The sequence below is a fragment of the Wolffia australiana genome, chromosome 20 (assembly GCF_029677425.1).
Source record: "Wolffia australiana isolate 7733 chromosome 20, ASM2967742v1".
Classification (NCBI taxonomy): Eukaryota; Viridiplantae; Streptophyta; class Magnoliopsida; order Alismatales; family Araceae; genus Wolffia; species Wolffia australiana.
Window position 1 is genome coordinate 381,196 of NC_135854.1, and position 19,655 is coordinate 400,850.

The window sequence follows — 19,655 nt, forward strand, 5'->3', positions numbered from 1 at the left end:
CAGAGAGAGCACGGCTAATAGTAAGAGAGAGAGACAGAGAGAGGAAGACTAATAGTAAGAAATAGAAAGAGAGGACATAGTGATAACATGCAATTTTATCATGCAAAATCATGGAATTTATAAGAAATTTTCACCTAAAACATTAATATTGCATGTTATCATTATGAAAATATAAGCAATTTCCAAAAAAGTTGATTTTTACAATTTTATGAATTTTTAGTTAATTATGCACAATTTTATGATTTTATTTTTATGGAAAAATGATTTTTAAAGTCAAAATATATTTTCAAATGAATTTATTTCAGTTGAAAATATATTCTTATAATTTTTCTGATTTTTTCACATTTTTTTAGAATTTTCTGGAATGATTTAGAGCAAGAAATGAAATTTATTTCATAAAAAAAATCATTCTCGGACTTTTTTTTCATCACAGGCGTAAATATCAAATTTTTATTGTTTTAAGGGCAATTTTTTGATTTTTTAAACCGCGAGGGGTTTTTTACAATTTTCCAGGCGATTTCTATGGTTTTTCTTTGATTTTCCGGGGGTACATGGCGCTTCCGCAGAAGGCCACATCGCCCTCTACTGTTACAAAGCGGAAAAATTCCGCTTTTTCTTTTAAAAAAAAAAAGAAACGAGTGACGTGGCGCAACCAGAACGCGCCACGTCACCCGTTACTGTTCATTTTCGGAGAAAATCGGCTATTTTCGAATAAAAAAAAATATTTCTGCCCTCTGTGCATAGTGCGGTGCGCGCCACGCACAGAGGGCCACGTGTCGAGCTCTCGCGCCTTTAGCGCTTTGTACTCACCTCTAGTGTGCAAAGCACACTTATCACTAACCGAAATTTTTCTGTTATGAAGGGGTACGTGGCGCAAATTGGAGGCTTAGCGCTTGAACAAAGGGCCACCGCGCGGCGAATCAGAGCGCGCCACGTGGATCGGCTAACAACCTGAGGAGAGAGAAATTCAAAAATAGGCCTAAATCTTCAAAAAATCATAACTTTTCACCCTGACATCCAAATGACCTAAAATTTTCAGGGTTTGTTTGTAATAATCCTAACCACCTTTCTGAGCCAAGAACACTATAAATTGGGCTCAGAAAGGTGGCGAAAGAGAACTTTGATTTTGAGCTCCAATACAATTGGCCTGGAGGACACAGCTTATTTCAACAGTTCAGATCCGGATTGGGGCCTCTCCAAAGTCTTGTAAGTCTTCATACCTCTTCAGATTCGTGATTTCTTGAAGTTCTAACATGCCAAGGCATAGGCGAAAGGTATATGCCCTAGATTCATGAATTTTTAGAGAGAAGCAGAGGATCTTTGGTTATAAACCAAAAATTCTATCTTAGGAGTTAGATCTAATCATAATTCAACATTTTCTATCAGTTAGATCTGTCAATTTTGAACAGATCTGACTGTTTAGACAAAAATCCCCAAATTTCATGCACTTTCTCTCTCTAGATTAAACTTTCACTTTCTCTCTCTAAAATTCAAAATTCAAGTTTCAATTCTTTAATTCTCATCAATCTGAACTTCCACACAAAATTTCATTCAAAAATTCTCTCATTCAATACCTTAATCCTAAAAATTTCATAAACTCTCTTAATTTTCTCTCTCTTCAAGTCTCTTACATTGAAATTCCACTTAAATTCACTAATTCACTCAGAAATTCTTGCAGACTGCCTCTCTAGGGTTCGACTCCTTACTCATCATTTTACTAAAATCTAAATTGAGAAAGGAATTATAAATTTCATTGCATAAGCCTAAGCAAACAATGACAAATTAGCGATTATAAACCGTAAAATTTAGGCTTATCACATAGCTAAGTAGCTAACAGTAAGAGATAGAAAGAGAGGACGCGGCAAATAGTAAGAGATAGAAAGAGAGGACACTGCTAAGAGTAAGAGAGAGAGCAAGAGAGAGAGAGAGAGAGAGAGAGAGAGAGAGAGAGAGAGAGAGAACAATAGTTGTAGTAAGAGAGAGATCAAGAGTAATGGGGGGAGAGGGAGAATTATAGTTATAGTAAGAGAGAGATCAAGATTAATAAAGAGATAGGGAGAACAATAGTTATAGCAGGAGAGAGAGAGAGATCATGAGTAAGAGTAACAGAGAGGGCAAGAGAGAGAAAGAGAGGGAGAACAATAGTTATAGTAGGAGAGAGAGCAAAAATTATAGTAAGAGATAGAGAACAATACTTATAGTAAGAGAGAGAGAGAACAGTACTTATAGTAAGAGAGAGAGAGAGAGAGAGAGAGAGAGAGAGAACAATACATATAGTAAGAGAGAGAGAGAGAACAATACATATAGTAAGAGAGAGAGAGAGAACAATACATATAGTAAGAGAGAGAGAGAGAGAACAATACATATAGTAAGAGAGAGAGAGAGAACAATATATATAGTAAGAGAGAGAGAGAGAGAGAGAGAGAGAGAGAGAGAGAGAGAGAGAGAGAGCGATGCCGGGGCGGGTGCCATGGCGCAGCGGGGTGGGGGGGGCGGCGGCAGGATGGCGGCGCTCCACGGGCGGCTGGTGAAAACCCGCGATCCGCTCGCCCTCCGCGACGTCCTCCTCCTCGCCTCGGGCGCCCCCCTCCTCCTCCGCCACGCCCTCTCCCTCTTCCCCTTCTTCGCCCCCCAATCCCACGCCTTCCCCTGGAACGCCCTCCTCCGCGCCCTCTCCTTCTCTCCCTTCTCCCCGCTCCCCCTCTTCCCCTCCATGCTCCGCCACGGCCCCCTCCCCGACCTCCACACCCTCCCCCCCCTCCTCCGCCTTTCCCCCCTCCCCTTCGGCCTCCAGCTCCACGCCCTCGCCCTCAAGCTCTCCCTCGCCCCCTCCTCCCTCCCCACCTCCAATTCCCTCGTCTCCTTCTACTCCCGCCATCTTCTCCCCCGCCAAGCCCTCCGCGCCTTCCTCGACCTCCCCTCCCCCGACCTCGTCTCCTTCTCCGCCCTCGCCTCCTCCTCCTTCCCCGCCATCGCCGTCCTCCGCGCCGCGCTCGCCCGCGGCTTCCAGCTCGACGCCCCTGCCATGGCGGTCTTCGCCAAATCCGTCGATTCCCCCGATTTGGCCTTCTGGGTCCTCGCCTATTCCCTCCGCCACGGCCTCCTCCTCTACGGCCCGCTCGGCACCGCCGTCGTCGCCGCGCTAGCAAGATCGGGGCTTCTCGCCTTAGCCCGGAAGGTGTTCGACGAAATGCCCAGCCGGAGCTTGCAGGCCCGGACCGCTCTCTTAATGGGCCTCGCCGCCCACGGGAGGGAGAAGGAAGCGGTGGAGATTTTCCAAGGAGCGCGATCCGACGGCTGGGAGAACGACCACGTGGCCTTCATCGGAGCGTTGTCCGCGTGTAGCCGCGCAGGACTACTGGATGAAGGGGCGACATTGTTCGCGGCCTTGGAGGGCGGGCCCACGGTAGAGCACTACGGGTGTATGGTGGACTTGTTGGGCCGGGCCGGGCTTGTGCGGGAGGCTTATGGGCTTGTGAGTAGAATACCGGGCCGGGGTAGCCCAATAGTCTGGCGGACCCTTCTTTGGGCATGCGTCGCCCACGGGTACGTTGTGCTTGCGGAGCAGGTTAGAGCCGAGCTCGCCCGGCTGGACCCCGATAACGACGGCGACGATGTGCTCTTGTCCAACGCCTACGGGGGGATCGGACGGTGGGAAGGGAAGGCCGAGGTGCGGGCCCACATGGCGAGACGCGGTGTTAAAAAGATCCGCGGGAGCAGCATATTCCTTCCCAATTGAAAATTGAAATTTTTTTTTTTTGTAAATAAAAAAGGAGGGGTTTAAATAGGCGTTCGTTCGGCGCCTCATCTCTTGCTCGGTGGTTTCTCTCTCCAACTGATCTCGCCAGGCAGAGAGATTATCGGAGATTTGTTATTGCAGGCGCTCGGATCGTTGTTCTGAAACTGTAGATCGAGTGGGAATTTTTGTTTTTGCTGGAAATTGAGGCGATGCGAAGACCTAGATTGGATTTCCCCCAATTGTTTTTGCAGGGATTGGAGTGCTAGTTCAGGGAAACAAAATTGATCGATTGTAGCTCGATTTATGTTGTTGCAGTTACTCGGATCGTTGTTCCAGAACTGTAGATTGGGCAGGGATTTAATTTTCGCTCGAAATTGAGGAGCTGCGGCGACCAGAGAATAGATTTCCCCCAATTGTTCTCGCAGGTTTTGGATTACCAGTTCAGGGAAATAGAATCGATCGATCGATCGATTGATTAATCTTCCGGAATTGTAGACCGAGGAGTAATTTGCTTTTGGCTGGAAATTGAGGAGATGTGGCGACCTAGATTGGATTTCCCCCTAATATTCTCGAAGGTGTTGGAATACTAGCTCAGGGAAACAGAATCGGTCGATCGATCGTTCTTCCGGAGTTGTAGATCGAGGAGGAATTTTAAATTTTGCTGGAAATTGGGGAGATGCGGCAATCTAGACTGGATTTCCCCCAATTGGTCTTGCATGGATTGTAGTACTAGTTTAGGGAATGTGTTCTGAATGATCAGAGCTGGATCGGATGGAGACGAAGCTGCCGGCAACGATTCTGTCGCCGCCGTCTCCGTCTTTGGAGAAAGGTTGCTGCAATCCTGTGAAGAAATCGGGGCCAATTTCGATGGAACACGTGTTATTGGCTCTGGGGGAGACGCTGGAGGAGAGAGATGTGCGGATGAGGAGCTTGTTTGACTTCTTCGACGCCGCTGGTAATGGGCATTTAGATCAAGGGCAGATCGAGGCGGGGCTTTCGGCATTGAATATTCCGGCCGAGTACAAGTACGCGCGGGATCTACTGAAGGTGTGCGATGCTAACAAGGACGGGCGCGTGGATTACAGGGAATTCCGGACGTACATGGACGAGAAGGAGTTGGATTTGTACCGCATATTCCAGGCCATTGATGTAGAGCACAGCGGTTGTATTCTCCCTGAGGAACTCTGGGACGCGCTCGTGAAGGCAGGTGAGCTCTTGAATGATGTTTTTTTCGCTTTTCGATTGTACCCAGGAGATTAAATGTCGACCTACCAAAGCTCAGAATTTTGATCAGCTTTGACGCCTTTAAACAAATTCTCAAAACCTTGAGACTTTAGGGGAACTTACTGTGTAGTTTCTCTGCATGAAATTCTTTATATGCATGAATAGAGTTTCAAACGTTAAACAAAAGTATTGTAATCTGCTCTGACGCCGGTAAAAATCTTGAAACGTTGAGAATTATGGGTGGGGGGACTTAGTGTGTTGTCTCGCCGGATAAAATTTTTGACATGCATGAACACAGTGCCTGAAGGGTATTGGATTGCTGGCATGGCTGTGAGGGAACCATGACAAACTATAGTTTTGAAGAGTTTAAAGGACTTCGAGCCGAACCATAAAGAAACTTTTTCAAAGTTATGATGGATCTCATTTGCAGCTCCCCATAATTAGCAGAGGAATGGATTTGTTTGATTGATGCATTTCTGGTTATTTTTTTCTCTGATAGTGGAAACTAGGAATCTTAAAATCTAGGACATGATTGCCGCGTGTAATACCACTAGAAATCCATGCATTGACAATAGAGACTGTGACGCTGATGGTGAGGAAGAATTTTCTCTCCTCTATACTATGAAGAGTTTGAACTGAACGTCATCTATGTTTGTCTTGGAAAAATTAGTCATCAACTGATGGATGAAGATGATTCATTATCATCATCATCATCGCTGACGCTGTAATCTATTTCTATCATCATTGTTGACTCCATTTTTTTTACTGCTGGAGCTGTGGCTAGTTCATAATTTGAACTTTTAAAGATTGGAACTTTTGATATTAAAGAGCAGCGCAATTTATTGTTTTTCTGATGATGATGATAAACTGTCGATTTTCCCTTCTCAGGAATTGAAATCGATGACGAGGAACTCGCCCGCTTTGTGGAGCATGTGGACAAGGACAACGACGGGATCATCACATTCGATGAATGGAGGGACTTCCTCTTGCTCTACCCGCACGAGGTGACGATCGAAGGCATCTACCGCTACTGGGAGCGAGTCTGCCTTGTGGACATCGGCGAGCAGGCTGTCATCCCCGAGGGAATCAGCAAGCGCTTGGACGCCAGCAAGTACCTCATCGCTGGCGGCGTCGCCGGAGCCGCCTCTCGCACTGCCACGGCTCCCCTCGACCGTCTCAAGGTGATGATGCAAGTCCAGACAACAAAATTGAGTGCAATCAATGCCGTTAAAGACCTCTGGAAGGAAGGAAGACTAAAAGGATTCTTCAGAGGCAATGGCTTGAATGTTGTCAAGGTCACTCCAGAGAGTGCCATCAAGTTCTACTCGTTTGAGATGCTGAAGACTGTGATTGTCAACCTCAGGGGGCAGGATATGAACGACATTGGCGCCTCGGGCCGTCTGATCGCCGGGGGTCTGGCTGGGGCAATTGCGCAAACTGCAATTTATCCTGTTGATCTGGTGAAAACAAGGTTGCAGACTCATGGATGTGAAGCTGGGAGAGCCCCCCATCTGGGTAAGCTCTCAAGAGATATATGGGTACATGAAGGGCCCCGGGCCTTCTACCGGGGTCTTTTTCCATCTCTTCTAGGAATAGTACCCTATGCTGGGATTGACCTCGCCGCGTACGAGACCTTGAAAGATCTGTCCAGAACTTACATCCTCGACAACAGTGGTAATCAAATATCTCATCTCCTACTCTTTTCTCTCCCCAATCAAATATATCACTCAATTTTCTCATCTCTAAGAAAATATAAAACCAAATGTCTCATCTCTCTCTCATAAACATCTAATAATAAATCTCCACTGTTTCCGTCTCTCACTCTCTAACCTAATATCTGAGACCTCTTTCTCTCTCAATCTATCTCTCTCTGTTTGTTTGCCTCTCTCTCTCTCTCGTTCTCTCTATCTGTCTCTCTTCTCTCTCGTGCTCTCTGTCTGTACATCAGTATTTAGAACCTTACCCTTTAACTTAAATGAGTGCTGAATTTGATGTAGAACCCGGTCCCCTGGTGCAACTGGGCTGCGGGACAATCTCGGGGGCTCTCGGAGCATCTTGTGTTTATCCCTTGCAAGTGATCAGAACAAGGCAAGCCTCATTCAGAAACTATTTAGCTCATCCCTTGTATAAATAAATTAACTTATATGACATTTTTTTTCCTCCTTTCTGCTTGGTTTTATATTAGTCAATTTTCTTTATATTTAGGATGCAGGCCCAGCCGACTAATGCGGAGGCCGCCTACAAGGGAATGGGGGACGTGTTCTGGAGAACTTACAGGTATGAAGGATTTCGGGGCTTCTACAAGGGAATCATCCCCAATCTTCTCAAGGTGGTGCCCGCCGCCAGCATTACCTATCTTGTTTATGAAAGTATGAAGAAAAATTTAGCTCTAGATTGAGCTTGTTGGGGTCTCCTTGAGGGCAGCTGGCTATCGATTGCTGCAACGCTGCTGACGATGATAAGGTCAAAGTTTTTATCTCAGATCTTGACTTATCTCATTAGAATTTTTGATTCCAAGATGGCCACGATTGCAAAAGTCTCTGCAAGGTATTATCAGTCTTTCTCCCCACCCCTCTCCCTTTCTTTGTCTATTTATCTCTCTCTCTCTCTCTCCTCATCTCTCTTGCTCTATTTACGTTTCTCTCTATCTCTGTCTTTCCCCCTCTCCCTCTCTCTCTCCTCATCTCTCTTGCTCTATTTACGTTTCTCTCTATCTCTATGTCTTTCCCCCTCTCCCTCTCTCCTGCTCTGTTTCTGTTTCTCTCTATCTCTCTGTCTTCCCCCTCTCTCTTTATCCTGTTCTGTTTCTATTTCTCTCTATCTCTCTGTCTTTCCCCCTCTCCCTTTCTCTTGCTCTGTTTCTGTTTCTCTCCATCTTAGAGTTTGCCCCATCTCTCTCTCTGTTTCTCTATTTCTCTGTTTCTCTCTCTATCTTAGAGTCCCCATCTCTCTCCATTTATTTCTCTCTGTTTCACACACTCTCCCTCTTAGAGTCTCTTCCATCTCTCTCTGTTTCTCTCTCTCTCTCTCTCTCTCTCTCTCTCTCTCAGAGTCTCCCCCCTCTCTCTCTCTCTATATATATTTCTGTTTCACTCTCTCTCTCTTAGAGTCTCCTCAATCTCTATCTCTATACCTCTCTGTTCCTCTCTCTCTCAGAGTGTCCCCCATCTTTCTCTCTCTATACCTCTCTGTTTCACTTTCTCTCTTAGAGTCTCCCCCATCTCTCTATCTCTCCGTTTCTCTCTCTTAGTCTCCCACATATTTCTCTCTATATATCTCTCTCTGTCTCTCTCTCTCTCGTAGAGTCTCCCCCATCTCTCTCTCTCTCTCTGTGTCCATCTCTCTCTCTCCGTCCATCTCTCTCTTAGTTTTTCTCTCTCTCTGTGGCTATTTCTCTTTGCAGATAATAGATCAGATTCAAAGTATATTCTAAATTGAAAGTATAGGAAAAATAACTTACGTGAAATTGTTAATTAAAAATGGATTCTCTTTGTGAAATAACGTTGATTTTTTTTGCATATATGGCTAAGACGCATAAATACTAGTAATCTATTGCTTAAAACATATAATTGGATAATATTCTGAGGGGCCAACCTTTAGAGGGAAAAAATTTCCCACACCTCTATCTTGGTCTACAAGGAGGAGATAGACAGATATGAGAGGATGCATAATATACTTTGTAATATTAATAAAAAGTGCAGATATTTACTAGGTAAATACATAAAATCTCCCTTTTTATAAGGGTATTACTAGAAAAAGTACGGATGGTGGACGGTTGACGAATGACTGTTATGGAGGGAGGGCAGAACGGAACAACCATCATTCGTCCGGATTTCGTCATCGCTTGGTGTGTGGAATGCCGGATTGGGACGACTCTGATGAAAATCCGTCCTCCACTTCTACTTTCTTGGAATATAACTGTAAGGAAATCTAATGGTCTTAACAAGTGAATATCTTCACTTTTTATTAAATATTACAAAAGTATACTATTCATCCTCTTATATCTCTCTATCTCCTCCTTCTAGACCAAGATAGAGGTAAAGGGAATTTTTCTCTGTTAAGGTTGGCTCCTTAGAATATTCCCCGATCATATTAGAAACTGTCCTCAATGCATTATTTTGTTGTCTGGAAAATATTTTTTATATTTGATTGATTATTTATTAATAAAAAAAAAGCTGCCTATCCAGGCAAGCTAAACGTGTACGTATTATCTTGGACCTTCGGACCATCATAAGGCGGGAGCAGTGTGAAGGAACTTGTTGAAAGAATCAGTGGGAACCGGATAAGCGGAGAACAGCATAGGAGCGTTGGGAAAGAATCTACGGGAATCTTAACGACGATGCTTGTTCCGTTCAAATTTTGATCTTCTTTTCGGTATTTGATCGATCGCGTTCGAGGAGGCGGTTAGGGAGGGCGAATTCGCAGGATCGGCGGCAGAGGAGAGGAGATTTCTCGAGGTAGAAGAGAACTCTTCCTTCTCTTCTGTGGTGGATCGATAAATTTCCGCGATCGCTGATCATTTCTGTAGAAGAAATCTCTCGGAGATCGCAAAATCAGAGTGTATGAATATTTTTTGACCGAAATCTCCGTCGCTGTTCGTCGGACTGAAGATTATTAGTTCTGTTGATTACTTGCGGCCTTGGAGTTGGTATTCTTCCTTCTCTTCTGTGGTTGATCGAAGAAACTCCGCGATCGGTGATCATTTCTGTGTAGGAAATCTCTCGGAGATCGCAAAATCGGAGTATATGTACATTTTTTGAGCGAAATTACGGCGCCGATCGTCGGACTGCAGATTATTATTTATCGGTGGATTGCACGCGGCCTTGGAGATTGATTTCTTCCTTCTTCTCTGTGTCTGATTCGAAGAAAGTTTGGGATCGGTGGTCATTTTTCCATTTGAAGTTTCTCGGCGATCGCAACATTGGACTATATTTCTCGGTGGATTGCTCGCGGCCTCGGATATGGAACTATAATTGAATTTTTACTTCTCCGCTGTGTTTGATCGGAGAAAACTCCGCGGTCTGAGATTCTTTCCGCGTTTGGAGTCTCTGAGATCACAACATCGGAGACACTCGGGCGCCGATCGTCGGACTGAAGATTATTATTTCTTGGAGACGGAAGTTCAAGGCAATTCTGGGATCGCGATTGGAATACAGGAAGATTTTCTGATCGGTGGATCGAAGATTGTTACTTCTTTTTGGATTGCTCGCGGCATTGGAGATGGAGGTTTTGCTGCAATCACAGTTCTATTGGTCCTTTTTGGCTGCATTTTGCCTAATCTACGCTCTGGGTTATCTTGTGGTGTTCCGGAACTGGAATCCCAAGCATCGGCCGGAGGCTTCAAGCTGCTTCATCTCTCTCTTTCATGGCACCCCCGCAGCGATCATGGCAGCGTTGGCGATCAAATCCTCGCCTAATCTCTTGGAATTCGGCGCTCCAAACACACAATTCCAGTCCATTGTTCTTGACTACAGCATCGCTTATTTCACCGTTGATCTGCTTCACTATCTCCTCCTCTACCCAGGAGACTATCTCTTCATTGGGCACCATCTGGCAACGCTATTCGTCTTCATCACTTGCAGATACTTAGTTTTTCATGGAGCCTTTGCCATTCTGGTTCTCCTCTTCCTCGCAGAGATCACCAGCTTCTGCCAGAACGTATGGACTCTTGCCCAGATGCAGAAGAACGAATCAGCTATTGCTGCTAAAGTTTATGAGCTGCTTTCCCCGCCCTTCTTGTCTCTGTACACAGTGGTCAGAGGGTTTTTGGGCCCGCTGTTCTTCTACAAGATGAGCTTGTTCTACCTCAGTGGGAAGGCGAGAGAGGTGATGCCTCTGTGGGTCTCTCTGTCATGGATCTTTGTGGTGGGAGCGGCCATCTCTGTGAGTATTCTTTGGGTTCTAAATAACTGGCTTGAGTTGTTCCGTGAGAGGTCTGCCGAGGAGCAGAAGAAATCGAGCTAGTTGGAGTTGATAGATGGTTAATTATCGTATGCTAATTAGTCGTGATGGATCCATTGATTCTCTTCTCTGTTGTGAGTTCACAATAAAAACGAAAAAAAGTTGGAAGTACTTCGTCAAGGTTCTGATCGTGTATGCTTTTAAAAGGTATATTGATATGAAAATGTGGGTCCTTTCATATTGTTTTTATATTATTTGTCTTTGTAACTGTGCATGATCCCAGGATGTCCTTTTATTCCTCCATCGTTTCTTATTTTGCTATTTCCTTCAAACTTGTGGTAATAAAAGATAAATTAAAAGGCCCGGCTGTTTTTTTCTATTTTTTCGAGCTGTGTTGGAATCTACAGGACGGCCTAAAAAGAATATGTTGGATGATCTTTGTGTTTGATGATGACTGGATTTTCTTCAAACTTAAATTTATATATTCCCTAAATTTAGCAGTGCTATAATTTGAGGCTGGATCCTTTTAGTTTCTCGATTAATCTAAAGATTTACTTTTCCGTCCATCAAATTTTGGCTTCATCACACTCATACTCCATGAATTTTGGCTTCTGGGGCGTATTCTTCGGATCATTGTTTCATAGATTTTTTTCTGGGTAAATATTTCACATTTCATGCATGCTTTCGTACTCAGCATTTTAGAATAATAAGCATCCAAACATATTTTTGTTAAAATGTTCAAGGGAGAAGGAGAGTATCAGAACAAACCAGTGCCCTTGAAAAAAATGAAGTCGCACGGCAATGCTGGGTATGAAGGGAGACACAGGATTTTACTGGACAGGAGACTAAGAGGGAAAGTTTACGGGGGTCTTCTATCAATTATCCATCGGGACGAGTGAGAGTAAAATGATAGAGAGAGGGACATATAGATATTGAGAAAAATATAAAGATAGAGATAGAGAGATGGGCTATGAGTAAAATCTGTAGGTCTTGGCCCCGACGATGATTAGCCGGAGGCCCCCAATGGGCGCCAAGATCATCAGCGCAACTCCCATGATGATGCAGACCTGTACCACATAGAGAGAGATGAATACCCAGAGAGATATAGAGAGATAGAGAAAAAGAGAGAAATAAAGAATTACCCAGTTGGTGATCCATGAGAGGCTCCAACGTTTGGGTTTGTAGATTGCCAGCCACATGATGCAGGGGAGCTGCAAGTACAAAGCGTCAGAATTGTTCAGCATCATGCAAGAGAGAGAAATGAGACACACACAGATAGATAGAGAAAGACTTACAAAGTAAGTGGTGGGGGCAAAGGCAAATCCACCGAAGAAGGAGAGTAGGCCGCCGAAGAAGGGGAAAGTTATCGCAATGAACATGGTGAATGCTGCAGTGATAGAGTAAAGAGAGAAAGTGAGTGACATGTAGATTGGCAGAGAGAGACATAGACAGATAGGAGGATGCTGGGGGCCATACAAACATAGCTGGAGCGCGAGATGAGCCGGAGGAGAAGGCTTGGCTTGAATCTTAACTTCTTCACGAGCACAGTTTCTATCATGTCGAAAACTGGCATGGCATAGATCTGCAGACAATTCTCAAATATGACAGATATAAGACCAGGTAAAGATGGATATCAAGATACAGAGCTTAAGAGAAGGCAGACCAGAGAAATACAGAGGGAGAGAAAGAGTTGAAGATGGAGAAATTGAGAGACAGATACAGATAGATCAAGAGGTAGAGATAGAGATGAATTTAGAAATGGAGACACAGATAGAGATAGAGAAAGGGATGGAAGCTGACATAAAGATAGAGAAATAGGTATAGATAGAGATGGTTACAGATAGATCAAGAGGTAGAGATAGAGATGAATTTAGAAATGGAGACACAGATAGAGATAGAGAAAGGGATGGAAGCTGACATAAAGATAGAGAAATAGGTACAGAAAGAGATGGATACAGATAAGGTAACAGGTAGAATAGAGAAATAGGTACAGAAAGAGATGGATACAGATAAAGGTAACAGGTAGAATAGAGAAACAGATACAGATGAGAGAAATAACTAGAGATAGAGACATATAGAGAGACAGAAGCAGATAGAGAAAGAGGTAATGGTATAGAAGGGGCAAGAGGTATAGATAGAGATGATGGTAGGTATACAGATGGAAAAAGACAGATGCATATATATATAATTAGGGAGAGAGAGGACCTGGTAGCTGCCAATGACATGGACGACGACCATCATGTTGGCAGCAGCAATGAGCCATGTGGGTCTGGCAAGAGAGACGAGGATGTTATCCTTTACGGCATTCCCAAAGGCCCAGTACCCAAGCAGCGCCACGGGAAAGTAACAGAGAGCCACCACAACGTAGGCCAGCAGCACCCCCCTCCACATGGGCTTCTTCGACGGCTTCTCCGGCGTCGACGGTATCGTCGCCTGGATCTCCAGCACCACATTGTGGCCTGCATAAGCAAATGCCACCTCCCCCAGTGCACCGAAGAAACTGAGCACGGTCCCCGCCGGAGTGCTGGCCTTGTACCCATAGTCAACATCCTCCATCTTTCCTTTGTGCAGCGAGGCGGCCCAGGCAATGGTGGAGTAGCTGAGGGACATGACGGCGGCGGCAAGGGAGACACCGGAGATGGAGTTGAAGTTGGGCAGCTGAGAGAGCACATAGTGGATGGAGGCGAAGATCATGATGAAGTAGGTGGTCTTGATGCTCTGGCAATTATCGCAGACGAGGTCGTGGAACTTCTTCAGGGAATTGCCACCAGTGACCATGTAGACAATGCAGACCCCCACCTCGACAATGAGCTGTTGGGGGACGACGATCCAGAGGCCAAGTTTCTCTCCAAAGGCATACTGACCGAGCTCGTGGTAACGGTCGAAGCGCCGCCCCGGCACCATCTCGTGCATCTCCACCATCTGCCACAGTGTGTACAAGGTCACCACCCAGGAGATGATCAGCACTGCCATGCCCGGGCCCCTGCATCGCCACCGCCGATTCCATTGTCAATTGAAGAGTGAAACATAGATTCATAGATAGATAGATAGATAGATATATAATTAGCTAAGAAGATTACTAGAGAGAGTGATAGAGTGGAGATGGACAGAGGGACAGAAATAATAAGGTATAGAGTGAGAGATGGGAAGGTAGGTAGATTATGATATGGTGGAGTTGAAGATATATATATGGTAGATAGATAAATTGATAGATTGGTAGAATGATGAATAAAATGCATGCACTAGATAATTTAGAGAGCAGTGACGTACCAGCCGAGCTCGGCCATGGCAAAAGGGAGGCCGAGGACTCCAGCGCCGACCATGGCCGTGACGTTGTGGAAGGCGGAGTACCACCACTTGGCATTCCTGGATGACGTGATCGGCAGCCATTTGTCCAGCACCACGTCCTTCCTGACCAACTCATCCTATTCATCATCATCATCATCATCATCATCATCATCATCATCACATGAAGCAGGAATATGAACGTGAACCACAAGAGCATGGACAGGAATATCATTCTCTCTCTCCCTTTGCGTCAACATTGAAAATGAGAATGAACATGAACAATGATTTTTGAAGAATGAACATGAACAATGATCCCTGTCAAAGATTGATCTCTCTCTCTCTAACTTGGATGTCATATGACGAACATAAACATGCTCATGAACTCGAATTGCTCGATCAACATCATGTCTATGAAATTATTTATAGTTCTGGATATTATGATCATATGACATGAAATAGAATGTGACAGGCAGCACGAATCTTTCTGTCTAGAATGTCAGCATCATTCTCTTACGGTCTACATCTCCGAACACGATGCTCATATAACATGAAAATGACACAAATGCCATGAACATGAATTATTTCAATATCTAGATATTTTTTCACTTGAGATGCATATGCCATGAAAATAAACACGAACAACAATTCGGCTCATTCAACATCATGATTATGAATCATCTCAGTCACTGGATATTAAGATTATATGACATAAACATGAGCCTTAACATGAATCTCTCTGTTCATCGTCAGCATGTTTCTCGTTGTCTCTACATCTCTTAAGATGATGATGATAGAGTCTCCATCTCTCTGTCATCATCATCGACTATATAATTTAAAACATAAACTATCATTTATTGATCAAACGTAGTTAATATCGGGACATTGACACTGTTACCGACGAACTGGACAGAAAAACGGTAGCATTCAATGAATTTAAAACATCATTTTTGTATTATTCCAAACACAGCCTTCATTAAATGATAAAAAACGTTCACGTTGACATCTATCTCTATCTCTATTTACATCGTCATCTTTATCCTCATCTCCATTTCTAACTCAAATCTTCCTTCTTTATCTCTATCTCCATCTCTATGTCATATCTATCTCTATGTATGCTACGCTGCCGCAGAGGGCTGAGTGGAAAGTTAGATTTATCTGACACGAAGAAAAAGGGAAGAAAAAAGAGGGGGAAAATAAAAAAATATAAAAATTTGATAAAATTGAAGAGGAATGTGACATAGATAGACGGGTAGATGGAGAGAGATATACATAAATAAGTAGGCAGATATATGGACTTGTTCCTGAGGGGGAACCAAGAGAGATAGATACATAGAGATAGGAGAGGAGAGAATTAATCTGAGGAAGATTCAATAGAACATATAGATAGATAGACAAAGAGATCAATTGATAGATGGAGAGAGAGATGCATATAAATAAGTAGATGGATAGATTGGTATGTTCCTGCGGGAACCAAGAGAGATAGATAGAGATAAGAGAGATGGGAGATTTCAGAGATTGAGATCTCTCCCCGCGGAGGAATAAATAGAATAAATACATAGATTAAGAGGACACATAGACATACGGATAGATAAAGAGAGAGATACATAAATAAGTAGGTGGTAATATCTTCCTGAGGGAGAACCAAGAGAGATAGATAGATAGATGGATAGGGATCTGTGCGGAACCCATTAATCCGAATCTAGCAAAAGATGTTCTTGAGGACGAATCTAGAGAGATAGATAGATAAATACATAAATACATAGATTACAGTGACAGATAGACGGAGATAGAAGAGAGAGGACAGAACCAAGAGAGATAGATAGATAGAGTCTGAAGAAAGGAGATATCCGAAGAACCCATTAATCCGAATCTAGCAAACGCTGTTCTCGAGGAAGAATCAAGATAGATAGATAAATACACATGGAAAGAGAGAGATAGACCGTGTTAGACCAAGAACTACGTCGATAAGTACCTTGGGATCGTTTTCTACATGATTTCTCCTGCCGGACTGCGCTTCCGTCCCCATCTCCGCTAAAATCAGGGCCCAAAGAGAGAGATAACAGAGAAGATAGAGAGAGAAAGAGAGATAGCAGAGAAGATAGAGAGGAAAGTGAGATAGCAGAGAAGATAGAGAGAGAGAGACGAGGAGGAAGATGGATAGGCGAGGATTGTAGAAGAGGACACAAGAGTTCTCTCCAACCCACGTCTCAAAACCAGGAACGTATATAGTTATGTGGAGTTAGAGAGAAGAGGGGGATTCAGTTAGAGTGAGAACATAGAAAGAGAGAGAGAGAGAGAGAAGGAGAGAAAGATGCGCGTTTCGTTACAGCTGGGCAAAGGACTCGCGAGATTTCCGGATCTTACGTGGTTTAGTTTAATTTTCTTTGAATTCAAAGAGGGCCCGCCTCGCCCCCTGTTGAATCGATAGACGTAGGCAAATAAGATTCGTCGTCTGAATGGGAAAGAGGAGGATATTTGTCTCCTGAGCGCGCGTTGACATTAGAGTTCCAGTTCATCCACGAGATTCTCTTTTTCTCTCTGATTCCATATTAAGAACATCGATTATCTTCTCTGGGTCACCCTCTCCCTCTCTATCTCAACTTCTATCGCTATCTCTATCTCTATCTTTACCTCGATCTCTATCTCTATCTCTATCTCTATCTTTACCTCGATCTCTATCTCTATCTCTATCTCTTTCTCTACCTCTTTCTCGATCTCTATCTCTATCTCTATCTCTATAGCTATATCTATCTCTATCTCTCTCTAACCCATATTTAGATGATTGATTATCCTCTCGCACTCTCTGTGAAGTCACCGGGTGCGTATGCAAGTATTAGTCTGCCAAACATGTGGAGAGCGAATATGGGAAGAAATATATTTTTCTTTCACTCTCTCTCTCTCCCTCTCTCTCTTTCCCTCTCCCGCTCCCTCTCCATCTCTCCCTCTCTCCCTCTCTCCCTCTCTCCCTCTTTCTCTATCTCTCTCTTTCTTTCTCTCTCCCCTTCCCTCTCCCTCTCCCTCTCTCTCTCTTTCTCTACCTCTCTGTCACTGTCTTTCACTCTCTCTCTCTCAAACTCATTAAGTCAGCGAAGCCGACATTTTAGACCTTCGGTGCCGTGGGGGAATTCCAACCCACCAATTTCTCCGAATGGATAACACTCGTCATTCTCTCTCACACACATACTCTCTTTCTCTATCTCTCGCTCTTTATCTAGGAGATAAGAATTCCATTGAGAAGTTTCCAACGGGCGATCGAAGGGACACCCGTCGCGCTATCATAAGTGAAGTTTCTTCCTGCTTACCGGGGAGGAGAATTCCATTAGAAGTCGGCCTCGCCCACACCGTAAGCAATTGAATGTTATCGCTCATAGTCCTCTTACTTCGTCACCCACTTCAAAGATTCCACCTACCTCCACGAACGTAAAATGTTATCATAATCTGATGTTCGAAATCCGTGATTTTGGAATCTATCTGTCATCTCTCTTTCTATAATTCACGCATCTTTCTTTCCGTTTGTCATCTATCTTTCGGTTTAGCATCTATCCATCCATCTGCCGTCTGTCTGTTTTTTGTACCCATCCATCTGTCATCTTTCTGTCTATCATCTATCTGTCATCTTTCTCTCCTAGTATCCATCCGTTTATCTGTATGACTCATTTATCTTTCCATCTCTCTTTCGTTATCCTTTATAAGAACCATCAATCTATCATCTGAGTACCCATCCAGTCTGTCTTTATGTATATCACCTATACTTCATACAGTCTGTCCTTATGTATATCATCTATATTTCCATCTCTCTTTCGTTATCCTTTATGAGAACCATCCATCTATCATCTAAGCACCCATACAGTCTATCTTTATGTAGATCATCTACACTTCATCTTTCTTTCCAAATACTTATATATCTATCTATCTGTTGTCTCGCTATCCAATTGCCCATCCATGTATCGTCTGTATTTCTTTCCAAATAACCATCCATTTATCTCTATATCAAGCACCAATCTTTCTGTAAATCCATTTATTTACCTAGCTATTTATCTATCCAATCATCCATCTGTATGTTTATCTATCCATCTGTCTATCTATACCGACTTATCTATATACCTATCTACTAGCCAATGCACCCATCTGCCTAATCTATCCATCTATGTATCTACCTATTCATCCATCCATCTATTTATCCACTTATCTATATATCTATCGACGTATCTATCTATCTATCTATCTATCTATCTATCTATCTATCTATCTATCTATCTATCTATCTATCTGTCTATCTATTTATTGATCTGTACGTGCATTCATTCTTCTATCTCTCTATCTGGTGCTGACCTAATGGGGTGGGCCAATTGAACTTGCCATGATGTGGATTCGGCCGTTCTCATGGGGAAAGAGGTCTTGTCGGAAAGCTACGCCGAGTGTGCTGCTGCAAATTCAACCGAGACTTCCACCCACCTTCCATGGTTCAGACAAAAAAGAAAATCTCAGGATTCGTTCCATCTGAAAGATAGCTTATTTTTTAAGAAACACCCTTTACGTCATGCCCTTTCAGACTAAGTTTCTCTTAAGCTGTTTACGAAAACGGAAATGTATTATATATATATATATTATATATATATATATAGAGAGAGAGAGAGATGGAGATTGATAGCGAGATTGATGGGCATGGATTAATAGGTATAGATCGGAGAAAAACTGTCATGCGGCTCACATTTCCCATCTCTGGGCGACAGTCGATGATTTATTTTAAGTGTTGTCACTTGCGTAGAGCTGTCATTCTCTCTATCCGTCACTCCTTATCTCTATCTTTCTCTCAACTCATCACTATCTCTCTACCAGTCACTCTCTCTTTCTCTTGCCTTCCAGCTCTCTCTCTCTCTCCGGCATACTCTCTCTCTAGGATAGGAGAGGGCTTAAGAGATGTTTATCTTCTTTTCCACTTCTTTTTATAATTGAATCGTCTCCAGATTACTTAATTCTTTTCAGTCTCTTTTCTACCTAGAGAAAAAGATAAAAATGAAACTGACATGTTCGTTTCCTTGAGGAATGACCTCATGGATTTTGTTTGTTCGACTTAATGAGATTATATATTTGACTTGTTGAACAAAAAGACAAAGAGACGTAAAATACCGTAGTTTGGGATTAAGGTTGGGGCTTAAGCAATTCGTTTTCTTTTCTGATTGAAACAAAATATTTTAGGTGAGGGTTTTATAACTTACAAGTCATAGGAATGGCCCTCATTATATTGTACAGAATTACCAGTACATCTTTGCACATCATAGACTAAAATTTCTTATACATAATTTAATTACAACGCAAATATATGAACATCAAAGTATCGTTCACAAACTCAATAAGTAGTTGTTTGCGAAAGTTCACTAGTTTAATTCAGATCACCCAAAATAGAGCTGTGCTTCCTTTCCTATCTCCGCCGAAAGTAGGACCCTAAGAGACAGATTTTTTAAAAAGAGAAAATAGAGAGAAAGTAAAATATATATATATA

The 19,655-nt window shown here is 43.2% G+C and overlaps 4 protein-coding genes across 5 annotated transcripts; 3 read left to right on the top strand and 1 right to left on the bottom strand.

The window, feature by feature from the left end:
• Positions 1-2,470: 2,470 nt before the first annotated feature.
• On the top strand, positions 2,471-3,739 carry LOC144716316 (putative pentatricopeptide repeat-containing protein At3g13770, mitochondrial). Its single transcript, XM_078591439.1, has one exon. The coding sequence runs from the start codon at positions 2,471-2,473 to the stop codon at positions 3,737-3,739; it is 1,269 nt and encodes a 422-aa protein (XP_078447565.1).
• An 86-nt stretch (positions 3,740-3,825) lies between these two features.
• On the top strand, positions 3,826-9,289 carry LOC144716310 (calcium-dependent mitochondrial ATP-magnesium/phosphate carrier protein 2-like). Of its 2 annotated transcripts, XR_013584880.1 has the most exons (5): positions 3,826-4,946; positions 5,852-6,637; positions 6,961-7,051; positions 7,169-7,426; positions 9,151-9,289. XR_013584880.1 is itself a non-coding variant. In XM_078591429.1 (4 exons), the coding sequence occupies exons 1-4, from the start codon at positions 4,511-4,513 to the stop codon at positions 7,359-7,361; spliced, it is 1,506 nt and encodes a 501-aa protein (XP_078447555.1). In that variant the 5' UTR covers positions 3,826-4,510; the 3' UTR covers positions 7,362-7,480. The 2 variants fall into 2 exon arrangements, 1 of the variants encoding a protein (XP_078447555.1); XM_078591429.1 differs by lacking the exon at positions 9,151-9,289 and having other exon boundaries at positions 7,169-7,480.
• Positions 9,290-10,183: 894 nt separating this feature from the next.
• Positions 10,184-11,134, top strand: LOC144716312 (DNA-binding storekeeper). Its single transcript, XM_078591432.1, has one exon. It carries the CDS (start codon positions 10,184-10,186, stop codon positions 10,925-10,927), a length of 744 nt encoding a protein of 247 aa, XP_078447558.1. The 3' UTR covers positions 10,928-11,134.
• Positions 11,135-11,560: 426 nt separating this feature from the next.
• LOC144716311 (lysine histidine transporter 1-like) lies at positions 11,561-16,415 on the bottom strand. The gene is made up of 7 exons (XM_078591431.1): positions 16,125-16,415; positions 14,135-14,289; positions 13,070-13,847; positions 12,341-12,446; positions 12,160-12,251; positions 12,007-12,075; positions 11,561-11,931 (listed from the first exon to the last, which is right to left on the bottom strand). The coding sequence occupies exons 1-7, from the start codon at positions 16,176-16,178 to the stop codon at positions 11,833-11,835; spliced, it is 1,353 nt and encodes a 450-aa protein (XP_078447557.1). The 5' UTR covers positions 16,179-16,415; the 3' UTR covers positions 11,561-11,832.
• Between the last annotated feature and the right edge of the window lie 3,240 nt (positions 16,416-19,655).

Coding starts and splice junctions, on each gene's coding strand:
- LOC144716312 (XM_078591432.1), top strand. CDS start 10,184: ATGGAGGTTTTGCTGCAATCACAGTTCTATTGGTCCTTTTTGGCTGCA.
- LOC144716311 (XM_078591431.1), bottom strand. CDS start 16,178: ATGGGGACGGAAGCGCAGTCCGGCAGGAGAAATCATGTAGAAAACGAT. Junction 12,252..12,340: donor CTCGCGCTCCAGCTATGTTT/GTATGGCCCCCA, acceptor CTATCACTGCAG/CATTCACCATGTTCATTGCG. Junction 11,932..12,006: donor TCTCATGGATCACCAACTGG/GTAATTCTTTAT, acceptor TATGTGGTACAG/GTCTGCATCATCATGGGAGT.
- LOC144716310 (XM_078591429.1), top strand. CDS start 4,511: ATGGAGACGAAGCTGCCGGCAACGATTCTGTCGCCGCCGTCTCCGTCT. Junction 4,947..5,851: donor GGACGCGCTCGTGAAGGCAG/GTGAGCTCTTGA, acceptor TTCCCTTCTCAG/GAATTGAAATCGATGACGAG. Junction 7,052..7,168: donor TTGCAAGTGATCAGAACAAG/GCAAGCCTCATT, acceptor CTTTATATTTAG/GATGCAGGCCCAGCCGACTA.
- LOC144716316 (XM_078591439.1), top strand. CDS start 2,471: ATGGCGCAGCGGGGTGGGGGGGGCGGCGGCAGGATGGCGGCGCTCCAC.